The following is a 20925-nucleotide window of genomic DNA, read 5'->3' on the forward strand; positions in this document are numbered from 1 at the left end:
ATTTTTAACGCTTAGTGGATAGTGTACGTTCTGCTATAATGACACGTCCTTGCAGTGGGGAAGCAGATATAGATGATAAGCTCCTAAATCAGCATGGCCAAGTGGCAATCAAAGCTCATTTGTAAAATGAACAAAACACAATTTGTGTTGAGTTTTATTGTGTGTAAATTATACCTTTAATCAAACAAATGGACAAGGAGCATGAAAGGTTTCCAAAAGCACAATGATCTAAAGCAGGCGTCTAACCTTCGAGAAGTAGGCTGAGATCACGGATGCTACTTAAAGTGACAGCCTTGCCTTTTCTTCCCCGAGTCTTTCCTTCCTGCCATGAATTCTAGATTAAAAGTGCTGTAACTCTGAATGGAAGGAAACTCTTCACAGTCATTCACAGGGCTGGAAAGCTTGACTCTAATATAAAGGCGCAAATGGAAAGCAGACAGTTCCTTCCTAATGCAGTGAAGCAGGAGAACATTCTGAAAATCTTCCTTTTCGTGATACAACTGTCATATGTTGGTGCTCCGCATTGGAAGTGTGCACAGTACTATCTCAATTTGCAATATTCTGTACTTAAAGGGACAAAGGAACAACTGGAACCATAAGCTCTTTTTTCTAATCTCCTTCCTTTGCATGAGTTAGCTGCCACTCGCTGGTAATACTCTACATGGAGGAGACAATTAGATTTTAAGGCTTTTTTTTTTTTTAAAATAAGCAAAACAACATTAGAGACAATATACACTCACATCCAGCCAACCACGACATTCAATAGCCTCTACATAACATTTTGATTTTGATAATACAGAATAGAATACAATCACGGGGGAGGGGGCGGGGGGGAGGCTGGAGCGATAGCACAATGGGTAGGGCATTTGCCTTGCATGTGGCCAACATGGCCAACCTGAGTTCGATTCCTCCGCCTCTCTCGGAGAGCCTGGCAAGCTACTGAGAGTATCTCGCCCGCACGGCAACGCCTGGCAAGCTACCTGTGACATATTTGATATGCCAAACACAGTAACAACAAGTCTCATGATGGAGATGTAACTGGTAACTGGACCTGCTTGACCAAATCCATGAACAACGGGAGGACAGTGACAGTGACAGTGACAGGAATAGAATAAAAACATAGTACCTCACATGGAAAGTATCATGTTAAGCGAAATGAGTCAGAAAGAGAGGAATAAACATCGAAAGATTGCATTCATCTGTGGAACATAAAGTAACAAAATAGGAGACTAACACCCAAGAATGGCCGAGATTAGTACCAGGAATTTTGCTCCATGGCTTAGAGGCCAGCCACACATGCTAGGGGAAAAGGGAGCTCAGACAGAGAAGGGAGCACCAAATAAAGGGTGTTTGGAGGATCCTCCCAGGAGGGGAGATGCATGTTGAAAGTAGACTATGGACTGAACATGATTGCCACTCAATGCCTCTTTTGCAGACCACAACACCCAAAAGGAGAGAGAGAACAAAAGGGAATGCCCTGCCACAGAGGCAGGGTGGGATGGGAGGGATGGGGGGTGGGAGGGATGCTGGGACCTGTGGTGGTGGAGGATGGGCACTGGTGGAGGGATGGGTACTTGATCACTGTATAACTGAAACCCAAGCACAAAAATTTGTAAGTCTACAACTGTACCTCATGGTGTCTCATTAATAAAAATTTAAAAAATTAAAAAAAAACATAGTACCTCAAGTCAGGTAGATATGGCTTTATAACCTATCCCAAACCCCTGGTTTTGCAGTCATGGACTCAGGAAACATGGTTTTGAGTTTTATCCCCCTCTTTCTCAAGAAGAGAATGAAAACCCACTAGTTTTAGTCAGGGGTAAGTGAAATGATCAAATGCACTGCATCAGTTACTGAGCTGCTGGCAATCCAGGAAAATAAAATATTTCCCGATCTTTCTGATCTACTTCCCTCCACTTGCTGCTTATTTGACAAAGATCTAAAACTGATCATGTGTGCTCTTGCATGCTTACCTTTAAAAACTCCAACTCTGTCTCTCTTTCAGAAGCTCCTACATAGGTATTATGCAGCTTGGGTAACTCTTCTTTAATATAGGATAAATCAAGTTTCTCCATCACTCTGGGAGGTAAATAATGCTCCAGTCTAAAATAGGACACACCATGAACCTAGAACGAGAGTGTTTCTGTGAGTAGTTCCGTTTGACTTCTTCCTCCTGTCTTACAGACCCTGTCATCTCCCCAGAAATCTCAGGTGCTTCAACTGAAGACCTGTCACTGCGGTGACTCCAGCTTTATTCAATGATGTCGAATAACTAACCTGATGGCAAGTTTGGGAAAAATGTCACTACATTCAAGGTCAATGCTGAAGGATAAGGCTTGACCTTCAATGCTTGCACCTTGCTTCTGTTGGGGGTTCCATTTACCCAGCAAGAGTAAGCCTGAAACATTCAGTTCCGTAGAGTGAGCTCTGAGAGGTCTTTAGTCCGTCACTGCACAGATCTCTGTGGGAGGAAGCTGACCATTTTCCTCCAGTCTGGCTGGTGAGCCCTGTGTCTAGTATCTAAGTTAGATGTTGGAAAAGGAAGCGTAACCGCTAGCTCTCAAAACCCTGAACAGGACAGCCTTAAGCAGGACCAGCAAATGCATCACTCTGCATGATTTTGTACAGCACTCCTGCCCCGGGGATGCTGGTTATTCTGAGGCACACCCTAGTCTCAAAAATATCTAGAGCTAACGGCAACAATCTTTACCAGGTCTGTTACTTCAGTGTGGAGAAAAGAAGAGCAATGTGGCTTTCCTGGCCCTTTAGTGCTGGTGAAGGTAAGTAACATTGTAGTTGAAGACTAGAAAAGCTAAGAGTATTGTAAGCAAGTTAACTAAACTAAAGATACAAATTGCTCTGCACTGGGGCCAGAGCAATAGTACAGCAGGGAGGGTGTTTGCCAGAGCTTAATCCCCGACATCCCATACGGTCCTCCAAGCACTGTCAGGAGTAACCCCTGAGCATCCCTGGGTGTGACCCTAAAAGCAAACAAAACAAAACAAAACAAAAACAAAAACAGAAGAGCGGCTCAAATTTGCCTACGGCTCAGCTGTGCTTATGTATCATCATCACAGGACTAACCATCCCTCACACCCACCCCCCCCAAAAAAAATGAAAGATAAAAGTAACTCAAAATGCCCTTGAAGAAAAATTCCTACCTCTGGTTGATAATCTCCGTACTCAGCCTGGAGGGCCAAGGAGGCCAGCAGTAAGGAAGCCTCGTCGTCACAGTGCACCCGCTCCTCCAAGACGTCCCTGCGTAGCTGCAGGTAGTACTGATGGCAAGTCAGGGTGTGTCTGCAGGTGAAAAGCACACACACACAAATTTGTACGTCTACAACTGTGCCTCATGGTGTTTCACTAATCAAAATTAAAAAAGAATTTTACCTAGAAAAAAAAAAGCACATACAAATACTGAATCTTGGAGTGAGTTGTGTTTTTTTTTCTTTTCTTTCCCCCTTTTTTTTTTTGACTTTTTGGGTCACACCCAGCAATGCTCAGGGGTTACTCCTGGCTCTGCACTCAGGAATTACTCCTGGTAGTGCTTGGGGGACCCTATGGGATGCCGGGGATCGAACCCAGGTCAGTAGTGTGCAGGGCAAACGCCCTATAGGCTGTACTATCAATCCAGCCCCTTAGAGTGAGTTTTATTGCGGACACATTAGCTTCATTTCCAAGATGGTTGCCCATTAAACTTTTTTTTTTAAAGATTCATCCATATTTTTATTTTTCAATGTATTTACATTTTTTAAAAAATTTTATAAAGTTTCACTGGCAGGAGTAACCCCTGAGCATTGCAGAGTGCGGCCCCCAAACCAAAAATAAAGTTTAAAGCAGTTCACAATATTTGATTACATTTAATATTCAAACACCAATTCCCACCACCATTATACCTTCCCAACACCAGGTTTTGGGTGTTTCTGTCCTGAACCCCTCTCCCTGCTCCCAGAGCAGAAACAAAATAATATATTTTGTGTTGTTTGTTATGAAAAACTACTGAAAATGCTACAAAAAAAGTATCCTTAGAGGAGAGAGTGTGAAGATTCTTGTATTTCACTAAGCCCTTCTACAAGAGATAATGAACATGTTGTTAAAGGTTGAGCCTTGTGTGCTTTCATATCTACACCTGTAAAAAAAAAAACCATATTTCCCTCTAAATTTGGTTGCCTCTACTTTGAACCCCATCAAATGCGGCGTGGTGCTCTTGGAGTATGGGTTAGGTGCGTGGTATGAAGTGTCACATGGCCACATATGTGGCCACACAGTTCCGTTATAGGTTCACTCGGGTGAGGCTCAGCGGGAGTGTGTGGAGAGCAGCTGTGAGCATGGCAGGAGTTGAGTTCACTGCCGGGGCTGTGTCCCTTGGGGCAGGGAGGGCTCGCACCCACCCCCCTCTGGGGCGCTCTGAGTGAGACAGCCCGGCGTGGAGTCTGGCGGCATGGTTATGGCGAGCGTCACGTTGTGCTCCCTTCTGGAAGAGAAGGACGCGTGATCTGGATGGTGGCTGATGATGGGATTATCTGGCACCAGCCAGAGGTGGCTTACAGCGTGACTGCTAAGTTGCCGGAGACAACAGGAGCATTAAGCTTTTAAGGCATAAACATTCAATAAATCATAGTCTAGGAAACAGGCTTTTTTTAGATTGTCTTCTGATACTGTGTCACACCCTGCAGTGCTCAGGGTTTACTTCTGGCTCTGTGCTCAGGGATAACTTCTTGTGGAGACTGGGGACCATATGGGGTGCCAGGAATCGAACCTGGATTATCTACATAAAAGGCAAGCTCCGAACCTGCTGCACGTTCTCTCCAGTCTTTTATAATTAATAAAATATATTATTTTATATTTATATTTTAAATAAAGATACTATTATTGATCAGAGTGAAAAAAAATTCAGACTCCGTAAACTAAAGGGTCAAAAGATCAAGAGCCACAAAGAGAAAAACAGGAACTCTTAGTGTACTTACTGTATCAAACTAACGTCATCCATGAAAAATTTAATTCGGAAAAACAAAGTGAAATGAATAGCGTTTTTGCTTTTCTTCTTTGGTTCTTCTTTCCATCCCTCTGGGGCCACTTTGGTTAATTTTAAATCAGGCTCCACAAAGAAATACTCATTATCTAAAACACAATGAAAAAAAAATGTTCAGAGAAAATAAAAATATTTGAGACATTTTTGACTCTTGCATTTTCCTGTCTTCAAATCAGATCACATGGGACCAACCAAGACTGTGAGGCACATGCGTGGGGTCGGGGAAGCTCAGGCTTTGAGAACGGGGGGGCTCAGAAGATGGACAGATTTAGACTTGGCTGCAGGCTTCTCAAGCATAGCGCGTGCGAGAGCAAACGGCTAAGCGAACATTCCAGATCTCTCCTTTCTCTAGAAAATCAGGACAGTGCTACTCCCTTCCCCGTCGGGTTACACGAGCATCTAGAACACTTGGCAAAGTGTGTGTCCCATGAGGAGAGCTCAGAATTATTAGCTGTTACTATTTTTGAGTTACTAGCTGAAGTCTAGGAGAACAAGTTACCTTGTTTTAATTTTTTACGCTATCACTTAAACATTCCTTACTTTCTCCAGATTAAAAAAAATCTACTTACTTCGAAGTAGATTAAGAAATCAGGTATATTACAGATAGAAATGCTAACTGAATATCTTCCTGAAGACAGTGTAGCCAGGGTTTCTGATAGAATATCAATAGAAATTAAATGACTATTTATTGGATAACTCTACGAGATGAATGGTTATAGTTTTTAAGAAACAAGAATTCTTAAGGAAAGGTAAGTTGAGAGAATATTTCTTTTATGAGAAAGAAGACATCTTCTATGAGGTTTCAAGGTTATTTGTATTGAAATATTTATAGCATTTAAATACTGGAAATCATGTATAGCATTTAATTTTTTCCTATTCACTGCATTTTGGGCCATAGTCAGTGGTGTTCAGGGTTTACTCCTGGCTCTTATTTTGCTTATAAGATTTCAAATGTTTCTGTGTTTCAGAGGTTATAATGTTATCATCTCAGTGACAGAGTTCCTTTATCTGATCCACTTGTAGTATTTTGCTATCTAAGCTTTTTCAGTTACATTTTGAGGAAAACAGGAGTTTTAAAGACAGCAATTTGCATAAATACACATATTTAACTATTTCTTAAAGATTTATTCAAGTCCAACTGAGTTCTTACCACTGTGCTCTGAGATCACCACCATTGTGAGAATCACAGAGTTCGATGAATATAATGCTTAAAAAGTACAAGAAATGACTTATTTTTTAGTGATTGACTGAACACTTAAAAATGACACTGCATAACTGTGGCTAGGATTTTCGGATAGTTGACTCAGGAAGTTAATGTGGAAATTATAAACAGGTTTCTGCTACATATTCAAACTCACACTAGCAGGAGAATAATTTCCAGAGTACATATGTAGGCACCTGACATGTATAATTGTCTGTCAGATATCACAATCAAATCTCTTTTTTACACCAAGTCAAAGAAAAGTCCGAATGACTTGGTAGAGAAGCTTCTCAAAGACCAACTATTGAAATCATACGCCTAGGCAGGAGAAAGCAGAGTTTGTAACTTCCACTTCTCAATGCAGACCTGTTCTTTTGGCTTATATTTCCCACGAGAACACTGGGCACGATGGCAGTAGGAAGTTAGACTGTTGCCAGGTCCCATACGGCAGCCCTTAAAATGTCTTGGTACCTTTGAGCGTGGCCAAAGCAAACAAATGGTGCTCCACCAAGCCGATATGGGCCACAACCATATCAAACACATCTTTGCAGATGGTTTTGGTATCACAGGTTAGTTCCAGTCTCTGCCCACTCAACAGCATGATGTTTACTTTTCTTCGGTTGTCTTCATTCTTCCCCTTCTTGTTCTACAATTTTTTTTAAAAAGAACATTTATTAAGATAGGCATTATAAGAATTTTAACTTTTTTTAAAAAGTCATTGCTCAAATTATTAGGATAGATAGAACCAACTTTATTACTTACAAGGATGGATTGTGGCAAATCCAAAGATATAAATGGTTCAACTGTCATCTTCACAAACTCAGGGCCAAAGAAGTTCTGCAAGTAATAGAAGTGGAATTGTTTTTACCATTTTTTAGGGCCTTTTATTTTTTCTAGATTTTTCCACGAGGGAAAATATAATATGCCAGACACAGTAACAACAAAGTCTCCAATGGAGACATTACTGGGCCCGCTCGAGCAAATCGACGATCAACGGGAAGGCCTTTACCTTTACCTTTAATAGGATAAGAATAACAAATTGTAAAAAGAAAATATGCATAAAGCCAGCATAGTAGAATGAAATGATCTAAAACAAATGTACATGGTCTCAATAAAGAAGACAACCCATTCAAAATTTTAGAATTCCTGGAGCACACGGCCACAAATGTGGCTGTGTGACATCTCAAACTCTACACCACTGTGATAGCAGGAGTAGAATACCACATTGGATGGCACGCAAACTAGGAGACAACCGATCTCGATTAAGAAAATATTAACACACAAGGCTTATCCTGTAACAACATGTTAGTACTCCCTTATACAAGGACTTAATGGCTCCAGGGTAAGACATAACAATCTCCACATACTTTCTTCTAGGTAAATCTTCGATCATTTTTAGCCAATTATTCATAACAAGCAATATAAAATAAAAGATGTAGGGCCTGCTATTGGGGCAGGCTTGGGTGGTGGTTGGGAAAACTGGAAATAAAGGTGGAGGGAAAGCATAATGGTGGTGGGATTGGTGTTAGAATTTTGAACATAAGAAATCATTGTGAACAACTTTATAAAAAAATTTTTTAAAAGAAGTGTGATGAAGGCTGGAGAGACAGAAGAGAGGGGAAGGTGCTTGCTTTGTAATGCTGCTGATGCTGTTGTCAGGTCCTATATAGCACCTCTTAAAATGTCCTGGATGGATACCACACAGGTTCTCCCCAGCACCAACAGGGGTCACCCCTGACCACAGAGCAGGGACAGCCGCTAAGCACCACCACATGTGGGCCCCAGCACTCCCAACCCTGCTGGAAAGGTACAGTTTACTAAGACCAGGAACGGAATGTGTCTTACACTGAATGTTACAGAAGCTTTTCCTTAGTTTCATTTTATACCAGTGATGTAATTTGCAAAATTTGATTTATATTGTTTTATAAGGGTTTTTTTTTGTCTCCATATAGACTCAGATTCAAAAATTAGTAATCACAGTAACTGAAGCAATATAGTTATCAGACTCATTTAAAAATATGGTTTACTACTGCAGTGATTCAAAGGATGTTGTTGTTTTAGAGTGATATTAAATTTGTTCTCTAGAAACGTTTTAATTTGGGGCCCGAGTAATAGTATAGCAGGTAGGGTGTTTGCCTTGCATGTGGCTGATTGAGTTGACCCCCAGTATCCCATATAGTGTCCTGGAGTCCTGCCAGAAGTGATCTCTAAAAGCAGAGCCACACTGAGCACCACCAGTGTGGCCCCCAAATAAAATAAAACAAAACAGAAACAGAAAAATGATGAAATCATGCAATTTGCCCCAACACGGTTGGAACTGGAAGATATCATGTTAAATGAAGTAAGCTGGAAGTAGGACAAACACTGGGTGATCTTACTTATCTGTAATATTCAGAATAACTGGATTAGAGAATGCAGTTTTAAGGGGAGGGATGCTTAGATATGGAGCCTGACAATCTGGCCCCAGAGTGTAATGGGAAGAAGGACGGAGAAGGAGGGAAATCAAGAGGGGGGAAACACCAGGGGACAGAGTCAAGGGAATATCTACGGTGTAAAGAAATGACAGAGGTGAATATCCAAACCAGAGTGAACAGCACTGAAGTCATGAAACCCAACTAAACCCAACGAAACTCAACTTGTACAACTAAACTTAAAATACGCCTGTTGGGGGTTGGAGGCATAGTATAGCAGATAAGGGGCTTGCCTTGTAGTGGTCGACCCATGTTCAATTCCTGGCACCCCATGCGGTCCCCTAAGCCTGCCAGGAGTGATCCCTGAGCACAGAACCAGGAATAAGCCCTGAGCACTGCTGGGTGTAGCTCGCCCCCTCATCCCCCCTAAATGTGTCCGTCAAGGAAGCTGGCTGGTGGGAGGGAACCTGAGGACACTGGTGGAGGGACCAGAGATGGAACATTGTTATTTAAAACTCCACTATCAATAACTTTCTAAGTCAAGATGCCTTGATTAGAAAAAAATAATAATCATAAAGAAAACAAAAAGAGAAAAAGTCATAATTAAAGGATCCCTATCAACTTTGTTTTTACAAAATAATATGTGAATCCAACTATATTCGTGCAGATACTAAACTTCAATAGACACAACTCGGGATAGGATATAAATCCAACTGTATTCATGTAGACACTATAAATAGAGCAACTGGGGATGGTAGGAATGTGACTGTCTTGGTCCCCTCACTACTGCCCTCGTAAGAAAATCACATAGCAAGAGTCTGTATTCTGCACTTACTTCAGCTCAACTTTTTTTCTTTACCTCCGGCATATCCATAGGCTTGGTTAATTGTTTAAGACATAACTTAAAATTAGGCAGATTCCATATGTGTGTGTGTGTGTGTGTGTGTATGTATGTGTGTGCGCGGATGCATACAGGCTGCAGGTACTTCAGTTCATGGAAGCAACACGTGTTCTGTTTCTGTTGATTTCTTCTTTGCATTTGGCCGCACAGCTCACTGGGTTGCTTGGTGTGGGAATTTTATCCAGTTAACCGAGTGGAACATGTGACAGATACCATTTAAGTCAAAGTTTAACATTATGAGTTTGTTAATACTCAGTGAACCAATGCGACGTTTTTAAACAAGAAAATAAAGAGCAACAAAAATAAAAATAGTTTGCCGTGGGAGCATAAAAATCTAATGCAGATAAGGAAAACAAGTTAAAACTGTGCCTGCATCAAAAGGACCATGGATAAAGTTCAAAAGTAAAACGGTGTCTTGGGAGAGAATGTCCAAGGCACCGTGACGGTTTCCTCAAACACGAGTGGGTTTGGGGTTTGGTTTGATTTTTTACAGGAGCACCTGGCAGTGCGGGAGTGGGGGGAATTGTGTGCGGGGGGAAATCTAGCAATGCTGGGTCCCCCAGAGAGACCCGACTGAGCTTGGAGCCAGCAGTACAGGGCTCAGGAGCACCAAGCGTCTGGCAGTGCTTGGGGTAGGGGCCCCGAGATTCTAGGGGACCTAACTCAGGGCTTTAGGTGGCAGTGTGATCTCCACACTGACCGCACCCCTCCTCCCCCTCACCCTTTTTCTCCCCTCCCCCCTCTCCCTCCCTCCCTCTCTTTCTCTCTGTTCTCCTGTCAGGCCTGGCCTGGTCTCACGTACAAAATATGAAGCCATGTCCTCTACTACTGAGCCACATCCTGATCCTTTTTTTGGGTTTCTTTTCTGAAAACCAAAAATGAAACATTAATATTATTTGACTCTTTAATCACAAATCACAAATCATCCTGTTAGTCGTCGATTGCCTCGAGCAGGCCCCAGTAACGTCTCCTTCATCCTAGCCCTGAGATTATATTCAAGGCTCTTTAGGAGAATGAGACCCATCATTGTTACTGGTATTTGGCATATTTGGTAGGCCACGGGGAGTTTGCCAGACTCTGCCCTGTGGGCAGGCTACATTCGGTAGCCTGCCAGTTTGGCCCTTGACTCTTTAATAAGCAGTTAAAATTCTCCAGCCACTGATGTCTCTGATGGAGGTTTTTTTTTTTTAATAGCTTGAAGTCGAGTACATAAAAAGAATTAGGATATATATATATATGTATATATATTATCCGTGGCATACTGTAATGAAGCAATGACCATATAGGAGTCTCTAGTAGAAATAATTTGAAACTAGCTTTCTGAAACCAGAATTTAGGGGAAAAGGGCGGTGTATCTGTGTACCTTATATATTTTATTTGTGACTTTAATTGCAGAAACACATGCTGTTTTGTATATCTTCCTTCCCATTGCTAACCGGTGAGGACACTAAATTTCTACCTTTCAGATGAAAATAAATTCACTTTTATTTTATCGGAATCTAACAACTTTAAGATTGGAGTCTTATAAATTACAACCTGACTGTACATTTTATAACATTAGCACAATGGGGCACAAATATTGAAACTTTATAATCCAGTAATTTACTTAGAAATAGGATGCAAATCTTCTAATTTGTAGTTTACTGCAATTTCCACCACCCAATACTATTTCTTCCCTTTAAAACTATGAGGGAAATCTGAATTCTATCAACTTCACAACATATGAATACACTTTTACGAATTACTGAAAGGGCCCTGGGACCCCTCAGATGCCAAGCGCCTACCTTGAAACAGTGAGGCCTTCAGCGCAACCCTCAGTGCTGTCCACGTGTTCTAATTGGGGTCCCTATGTCTCGACTGTCTGGGACCCCCAACATTGCAACAGACTCTAGGATCAATACAAGTGGAGTTTGCAAGCCCTGACAAGCTCTGAAACTAAGTGTGTGTGTGAGACCCCAGGGAGAGCAAACAGGAAAAAGCAAAAGCAAAGATTGAAGGAAGAAGGGAGAAAGGGCAATGAAGAAGAAGAAGAAGGGGAAGGAAGAAGAAGGAGTAGGAGGAGAAGAGAGGGGAAGGAGGAGGAGGACGAAAAATAATAAAAGTCCTGAAACAAGTAACTTAAAGACCTAACTCAGAATGGGGTAAAAAACTTTCTTGGTGTAGGACAACTTAGGAAAAAAATGTTTTGGTTCGAGCCACGGAATATTTTACAACCCTTAACAGGATATAAAAAAGGTTGTCTGTTTTACATGAAAAGAGAAAATGTTCACCTTGAGCTTATTTAACATACACACACATCATGCTGAAAGAAAATGTATGAAGTAGCCATCAAAAATAATCTACAGGGGTCATAGTGATAGTACAGCGGAAAGGCATTTGTCTTGCACGCGGCCGAACTGTGTTCAATCCCCGGCATCCCATATGGTCCCCTGAGCATCGCCAGGAGTAATTCCTGAGTGCAGAGCCAGGAGGAACCCTTGAACATGAGTATCACTGGGTGTGACCCAAAAAAGCAGAACAAACAAAAAACCAAAAAATAATCTACAAATGTAAAATAAAGATTTTTTTTTCTGTCTTTGGATATTGTAAGACAAAGATAGATGCCAAGAGCCAATGCAATCATCTTTTTTTTTGCGGGGGGGGGGGGGACAGGCAGGCTACACCTAGCGGTACTCAGGGCTAAATCCCGACTCTGCACTCAGGGATCACTCCTGGTGGGCCTGGGGGACTATATGGGGTACCAGGGATAGAATCCAGGTCCGCTGCATGAAAAGGCAAGCACCCTACTGGAATTATTACTCCAGCTCATCCTCTGACTGTAGATCACATTATTACTGTCATCTTAGAATGACAGGAGAGAGATCGGATGCATTTGATAACATTTTAAGTTTTTGAACCAACTCTGGCACCACATGGTCACCTGGCACCCCTGAAGGCATCGGTGGGTGTGGGAAACTGAGGGAAAAAAGTGAATTAATAAAAATGACTAAATAATTATCTCAGTATCAACCAATGAGATATTCAGCATCAATGGAAATTAATAGGGGATTTTGATTTCATTTACAGGCAACATTCGGATATGTATGACAATGTTTTCTTTTAGTGGGATGAGCAGTGGGAGGCATTGAATCCAGAGCCCCCTACATGCAAAGCCGCTGTCTCCCACCAACCCACACCCCCAGTCAACCCTAAGACATACTAAAAGCACTCCGCATTAACGGTTTCTGTGAGATCAGGTTTAGAGGCAGGGAATCAATTTACCCTGAGTTTTCTTTGGGTCATGGCCGTTTCGAGCGCCATTTCTCGGAGGGGGTCCCTGGAGATGTCCAGCATGGAAGCTTTGATGGTGTCTCCCGGATAGAGGCTCAGCCTAGACTGCCGAAGGGCGAGTCTAGCTTGCAGCTGCATCATTTCCTCTTCTTGTCGTTTTAGCATGATCTCTTGATTAATTAAGTTGCCTTCAAGGGGTGTTTCATACTGTCTGCTGGAGAGAAGAGGAGAGAGGGGATTAATCTGAGCCAAGAGAAAAGCATGTTATGGACTGAATCAAGCACTGAAGCTAATTTTACTTTTACATTTCAGAACAGTTCATGAAGTTAACAGCCTCCCCGGAGGCCACTGAAGATTTACCTGACTTTGTTTTCTCTTCCCCACCCCTGTTGGTATGCATTCTCCCTTGTTCTCTCTCTCTTCTTTTGGGTCCTGTGTTTTGCAAGAGAGGCATTGAGTGGCAATCATGTTTGGTCTATAGTCTACTTTCATCATGCTTCTCCCACCCTAAAAAGTTCAATTCCTCCAATACTCTTCTTCAAATAATCAAGCCTATGAGGAAATTCATTTCTTTAGGGTCTACGCTTTCTTTTTGGTTATTGCCATGTCAGTGTTTATATTGCCTGGATCCGAAGGTCTGATACTCTTCTCCAAATCTCCTGCAACTGCAAAGCCACACTGGCTGGATTCACTATGCCCAGCTCGGCCTCGGGACTCAGTTGCCTAGAGAATGATTTTTATCTTATTTCTTCCTTTTTCTTTTCAAAGCTCTAATCCTTTTTTCTCCCTTTCTCTGCTAATAACTTCCTCAGTTTTCCTGGGGAAATAAGAAGAAACTGGGAAATAACGTTTCCTTCCCTCTCCCACTAACCTTCCCTAGTCTGTAATCGCTCACCTGCACCATCTTGTCTCCTGTCAGGATCGACAGATCTCCTGAGCTCTTCCATAGACCCCAAGCCTCTACTGCACATGGACAGCAACCCCTTTGCTGATGAGAGTTTGCTCTCAAACTATACTTTTTTTCGCCAGGTGGTTCCCATCAACGGCCAAGACCCAGAGACTATAAAACCCAGCTCCTGGAAGCACGTGGCCGCATTTGTGACCGTGTGACACCTTATTATCTCATTTTTACTTTGGAGAACTCAGCAGGCTACCGAAAGTATGCTGCCCGCACGGCAGAGTCTGGCAAACTTCCCGTGTCATACTCAATATGCCAAATACCAGTGACAATGATAGGTCTCATTCTTCCTAGCCCTGAAAGAGCACTGAATATGGCTCTTTTAAAATCTCAGGGCTAGGAAGAAGGAAACGTTACTGGTGCCTGCTCGAGGCAATCGATGAACAACAGGATGATCTTGATCATGATACTTTCACATGTACTAGTAAACTCATACACTAGATTATGTTCATTGCCATACAAACATCATGTACTATGTCATACTCTAAAGAGAAAAACTGAATTCTTCATCCTTTTTTAGATTCTAGTCTTCCTTGTTTTTTTTTTTTCTCCTTGCCATCCTTTTAGAGGAAGTTTCTTAAAAACAGCCATTTGAATCTTATCGCCACTTCATCCTCCATTTTGTTCTTGAACTCACACCAAATAGGTTTAGTCCCTTCTATCCCACTAAGTTCTCTCTTTCTCTCCTCTCTCTTTTCCTCTCTCTCTCTCTCACTCTCTCTCTCTCTCTCTCTCACACACACACACACACACACACACCCCTTGTGTTTTTTTTTAATTTATCAAAGCACGATCATTTACAAGGTTTTTCATAATTGGGTTTTTAATTTTTGAGGGGGGGCGGTGAGGAGTTTGGGCCATATGCAATGGTGCTTAGGGGCTATTCCTAGCTTTGTGGTCAGAAATGACCTTGGTAGTGGTTAAGAGAACAATATGTAATGCCCAGAATCGGACCAGAGTTTGCTGTGCACAAGGTAAACGCCTAACCTCAGGAGTAATACCTCTTCAGATCCAAAAGTTTTAAAACAAATGTGTTTTGTTTTGTTTAGGGGGTCACACCCAGCCTTGTTCAGGTATCACTCCTGGCAGTGCTCAAGGGACCCTAGGTGGTGCTGGATACTGAACCTGGCTGTTCTTCTCCGCTCCAATATCTCTCTATCCTTCTCTGCCCCAAGTTAATTCTTAATTTTTATTTTATTTGACCTCCAAGGATCATCAGATATAGTTGCTCAATATTGCTTCTTGAAACACTTTGCTTCTAGGAAGAGAATGTTTTTTTTATTTTCTTCTTCTCTGTCACCTTCTTAAATCTTTTTGCTGGATATGCTTTTATTTCTAATTTCTCAAGTTTGCACGGGAACAGCACTGGAACCTCCAGATGTTTCTAGTCTCCATTTATACTCCAGACCTACATGATCTGATCTTGGCACACGGTTTTAATTGCCTTAATTTCTGCAACCTCCTGAATTTTTCTCTCCTGAATTCAACTTGGGTAAGTTTCTACCCTGATGTTAATATCTATCTTTAGCCTAATGTGGTTAAAACCAAAATGTCAATACTTTTCCCCAGATCCCAAGTCGTCTCTGAATCCATCGCCAGTGGCTTAAGACACAACCTGGAGCCATCTTGGTTTCTCTTTCTTGCCAACACTGCAGGTCACCTTGACTGTATCACACCGGCTCTTCTCCATCACTGAGCTGAGCTCGTGTCCATCCATCTCACACAAGCTACCATGGTCGCCTACGAACAGTCCCAACGCTCCCAGCGTGCCTTAGTGAACATCCCAACACAGCCCGCCTCGATCATTGATCTCCAGGTTTGGGAATCATCGAAAACTTTCTCTCGTTATAATTGGAATAACATACACAGTGTTTACCTTTAAAAAAAAAAAGGAAAGAAAGATGCTCCTTTGCCTTCATGGCCTGACATAATCTGGGTCCTGGGTACCATTCCCTTGGACTTGCTCTTTCTGCCGTGGCCCAACTGCTCTTTTTCGATCCTTTGAACATGCAGCGCGTCTCCTGCCAGAACACAGGAATTCTACTCCTGCTGCTCTTTGCTCGGGAGCTGCTCTTCCTGGTGCCTGAGTGCTCGCTTGGTCCTCTCGAACAGTTTCTCATCCAATGTCAGCAGCCTTTGGTATTGGATGCTCTGGTCACCTGCCATGCGAATCAGAGCTCGGCCATGGTACCTCTGCTCTCCCGATTCCTTTGGCTTGTTTTATTTTTCTTCAACACACCACCACTATCTCGTGAGACAGTTACTTGGTTTACTTTAATGGTTTATTGAAGAATTTTCAGGTTGTGTTTCTGACTCTACTTCTAGTCCATTTGAGTAGCTAGTACATGATAATTATTTGTTGAGCAATGATCGATGAATATAATTTTATTCATTCCCTTTCAGGTTAATGAGGGTCAGGATAATAATCTGAATTTATATATCTTAATTCAAATGTATTACTTGAATCAAATATATGAGCCTTCCTGTTCAAACTATTTTATACAAAAGTTACAAACAGCAAAAATGAATATAATTTCACTGCTCCCAGCAGAATGTCAATGGAAGCTCCTCTAAAGGCTGAAATGTTTAGAGATTAAAACACGACAATAGGGGCTGGAGCAATAGCACAGCGGGTAGGGCGTTTGCCTTGCACACGGCCAACCCGGGTTCGATTCCCAGCATCCCATATGGTCCCCTGAGCACTGCCAGGAGTAACTCCTGAGTGCAGAGAGAGGAGTTACCCCTGTGCATCACCGGGTGTGACCCCCCCCCAAAAAAAAACACACAAAAAAACCCCCACAACAACAGCAACACATGAACAAAAATCCCAGAAAATCTGAACCATTTAGATTTAGGAATGAAAAAGCAGGCTGTTTTGAATAATATAAAAGAGAACCTTATCAAGCAATTACGCACAGAATCAGTGGGCATTGTACTATGTATAAACTGCACTTCAAAAGTTAATGTAGAAAAAAGACTCCGAGATGCTCTTTGGAAAAAGCTTTGAATATCCTTTTTGGTCACTGAAAGACACTGTTGATAGCTCATAATAAAAAATTACTCATTCTGCTCTCTCTGACTCATAATTTCCTGTTAATCTCTCTCCCTACCCTCATGATAGAAATCAATAGCACTGTCGGGATCTGTTTTTCCATTTCATTCTAGCTACAGGGAATGGAAATTTTTATAAAGAATCATGCAACATGTCTAAATACATACTATTTATAGATTTCACAAATCTGTGATCCGAAGAACAAAGCAGGACCCCTTGAGTTCCAGCACCTTAAGGATATTATCAAATTTTTTGGTAGAAATTCAGAAAAGCTTTCACTTGAATAAAGAGCTTTATTTTTTAAATTTTTATTTATTTATTTTTTGCTTTTTGGGTCACACCCGGTGATGCTCAGGGGTTACTCCTGGCTTTGCACTCAGGAATTACTCCTGGCGGTGCTCAGGGGACCATATGGGATGCTGGGAATCAAACCCGGGTTGGCCGCGTGCAAGGCAAACGCCCTACCCGCAGTTCTATCACTCCAGCCCCCGAATAAAGAGCTTTAGACGGTACTTTTAATTAAAGTGTTTTTGTGTGAGCAGAAAGAGAAAGCAGAGGGCAGAAGCCACCATCCGATGGAGAAGGCGCTTGCTTCCACAGGGCAGACCCGAGCCTCAAGGCTGGGCACTGCCAACGAGTGGTTCCTGAGCACAGACCCAGGAATACGCCCCAACCACCACTGGATGTGTCTCCGGAACAAGACGAAACAAAAGAGATGGCTTTTCACTAAAGTATGGTATGACTAGTCAAGGTGGCTTAGAAGTCAATATTTTCCAGAACATGCTAGACAAAGTACGAAGGTTACGGCTCTATGTGGCTGATCAGGGTTTGATCACTGTCACCACAGGTACCATCCCAGCAGCCAGACAACCCCTGTCACTGCAGTTCTGAACACGCTTCTGGAGCACTTAGGATGGCTGGCTCCCTCCCAACTTGCCCCCAGCCCTCTGTCCCCCAGTCTCAAATGCTCTCTTTTTTTGTTTTATTTTGTTTTGTTTTTGGGTCCACCTGGTTCTGTACTCAGGAATTACATCTGGCGATGCTTGGGGGATCATATGGGATGCCGGGGATCAACCCGGGTAGCAAACACTGTACTATCACTCCAGACCCTCAAATACTTTGTAAAATAAAACCTGGAAAGACTCCAAACTAGGATTCTTTTGTAATTTTTAATGTATTTGAGGTTCCCGAGCAAGGAAATTGAAAAATAAGTCTCACATGATTTAATGATGTTTGGAGGAATATATACTTTTAATAGCCTGTAACAAACATATGATAAATCGGTAGTGCATGACCCCAGTAATTCTTCTAGTTATCTCTATCACTGCACTTGATCAAGGCAAATCCTTCTGGTCAGAAGACTTGTATAAATTATTCATGAGCTTTCTCCAAAATTGTTTATGAAGAGAAGACTGACTTCCTGAATTCATTCAACACAGAGCTTAGTAAAATTCAGATTTGCCTCTTAACTGCTTTCACCCCAAATGCTTTTGCCTCATAAGGAAAACTGTAATATTAAATACAGATCCGTCTTTATTTCTAACCTTATTTTTTTAAAAAAAATTATTAGTTCCCATAACTGGAATTTCATGATTGACTCAAGCACAAGCTATCCGTGTCCTAAACCATCAGCTCATTTTTTAAATCTTCAATCTCGCTTTCCTCTGTGTTAGATCTATGGATAGTCTGGTTATTCCTCTGGTTAGCAAATGATTATTAATAATTCAAGGTTTATTTTGTACAAGTTCTCCAGAAAAGAGCGCCTTTCTTCCTGAATAGTTTCAACAAAGGCGTGTGGACCAAGGAAGGCCATTCCTAGTCACTGAGATTTCATGACTTTTGTTAAAACGGTCTTTAACCTTTTCTGTTCAAAATGACCAAACTGCAGTATTACCACAGCAGTGTCCCAGTAAGCAGGAAATGTGATGTGTAATTTTTTTTTTTGGTAAATATGTATTAGTGCTTTTCTCAAAGATGGCGAAGTATTACAGACTATTTTATTTATTTATTTATTTTTTGCTTTTTGGGTCACACCCGGTGATGCACAGGGGCTACTCCTGGCTCTGCACTCAGGAATTACCCCCCTGGCCGCACTCAGGGGACCATATAGGATTCTGGGAATCGAACCTGGGTCGGCCACATGCAAGGCAAACGCCTTACCCACTGTGCTATCACTCCAGCCCCTACAGACTATTTTAAAGGCACAACTAGAATAAAAAAGACAAAAAAATAACAAAATATCGGTGCAATGTATCTGATAACTTGGAGACTTTTCGTCTAGATAGTTAGGTGGATAAACCATATGCCTCAATCTCATAGCTAGAAGTATCTGGGCTCTTAATAACTAACCAGTATAAAACACTGTGCCAGATTAACGAGGGAGGGAACAAGTTTTTGTTACCTCTACTGATTCTTTTGCGCATGTGGCCATTAAACGAAAGGAACTGAACGCTGGGGGCAGAGGCCAACTGCGGGCAGGAGGGCCCAATCTCAACCTGGACACGCCATGGTCGACCCCCAGAGCCTGGCCACTGTGAGCAGTCTGAGTGAGCGTCATCGTGTAAAAGAAACACCACCACCAAACCTCACCGAACGGAACTACACCAAACCAAACCGGAACAAGTGAAAGGAACCGAGGCACTGAATTTAAAAGAACTCTAATAGTTTGGGAGCGAATTCCAAAGCAACCCCTAGTAGGCTAATGGATAACAAATTTCAGCATTAACAACACGCTTTTTGTTCCTGTAAATGATCCAGGCACTCATAAGAGGGCACCCAGCACTAAAGTCACTAGCAGCACGATCCTTTTCGGTCTGAACAAAGTAACTTTATGCATACAGCACAAGTACAACAAACGATGATGAGAAAACCGAGCATTTCAGCATGAAAATGAACATGAAACAGCTGAAATTTGGCTTCCTCCTGGCTCTGGGCTCAGGGTCACTCCCGGCGAAGTTTGGGAGACTATATCAGGGTGCTGGGGATCAAACCTAGGTGGCAACGTGTAAGGCAAGCACCCTCCTCTCCAGACCAACTGCCCTTTCTTAAGCCAGAAAATATAATGTTAAGAATCAACCTTTTGTATAAGAGGTTAGTCAGTAGTAACCTACTCATCATTCACCCAACAAATAATATCCATACTATGATCTGAAACCTTGCTCGCTGAGTCTGTTCAACCTTTGAAAGAGGGATTTATACTCCTGGGAAACAAGGTTTATTATCTTCTCATAGATGGTTTAAAGCTGTGGCCAGAAATTCCTGTTAATAACCTAGTCATACTAATATTGAAATTTCAAAATCAAACACAAAATATGAACAATCACAGTGAAATCTAATTTCAAAAGCTGACAAGAGGGGCTGGAGCAATAGCACAGCCAGTAGGACGTTTGCCTTGCACGCAGCCGACCCGGGTTTGATTCCCAGCATCCCATATGGTCCCCTGAGCACCGCCAGGGGTAATTCCTGAGTGCAGAGCCAGGAGGAACCCCTGAGCATCGCCGGGTGTGACCCAACCCCCCCCCCCCAAAAAAAAAGCTGACAAGAGCCCCAACTCAAGCCACTGGCGTCTTTCGTGTAACTAACAAATCTATGACAGGGGCCAAAGGAAAAGAGAAATAGAGAAAACAGGGAAGTGCAGGGAATTTTTTAAAGCTCCCATGGTTTGAATAAGGAAAAACATGTCGTTGTTATTTCCTGTCACATACCTGGGTCTCTGGGACTGGCCTTGACTTGAGGCTTCATCTATCCCTGGGACACCAGCGCTGGATTCAAATCTCTTTGCAACTTCACTTTTTCTTACTGATTGTGAAAGAAAAAGGTAAAACAGCGTAGATAAAGATAATAGAGAACAGCACACTATAAATACGATAAACAGCACACTATAAATCTGCTAAAATTTAACTGCTGCACAAATAATTTTTATAAACCATATTTGCATTATCAAATGGACACAATGTCAAAAACACTTTACAGGTAATTCAGTCCATTTTTAAAGACGTGAATTTTTTCCTTCTACTACAAAAATGACTAAACTGTTGTTTGATCAACGATAGTAATTTCTTATAGTGTTAAAATGAATAATTAAATTTTCAGCTTTTGAA

The 20925-nt window shown here is 42.0% G+C and overlaps 1 protein-coding gene across 1 annotated transcript in view; it reads right to left on the minus strand.

Moving 5' to 3' along the window:
- Positions 1 to 20925, minus strand: part of PTPN13 (protein tyrosine phosphatase non-receptor type 13) — a 212000-nt gene that overhangs the window by 77994 nt on the left and 113081 nt on the right. The window contains exons 9-15 of the mRNA XM_056111140.1: positions 20530 to 20623; positions 12807 to 13029; positions 6996 to 7070; positions 6705 to 6879; positions 4968 to 5121; positions 3162 to 3300; positions 1974 to 2126 (exon numbers count right to left, since the gene is read on the minus strand). Coding sequence (XP_055967115.1) covers positions 1974 to 2126; positions 3162 to 3300; positions 4968 to 5121; positions 6705 to 6879; positions 6996 to 7070; positions 12807 to 13029; positions 20530 to 20623 — 1013 coding nt within the window. The remainder of the gene's footprint in view (positions 1 to 1973; positions 2127 to 3161; positions 3301 to 4967; positions 5122 to 6704; positions 6880 to 6995; positions 7071 to 12806; positions 13030 to 20529; positions 20624 to 20925) is intronic.

This window comes from Sorex fumeus, unplaced genomic scaffold (genome assembly GCF_029834395.1).
Source record: "Sorex fumeus unplaced genomic scaffold, SorFum_2.1 ptg000013l, whole genome shotgun sequence".
Lineage (NCBI taxonomy): Eukaryota > Metazoa > Chordata > Mammalia > Eulipotyphla > Soricidae > Sorex > Sorex fumeus.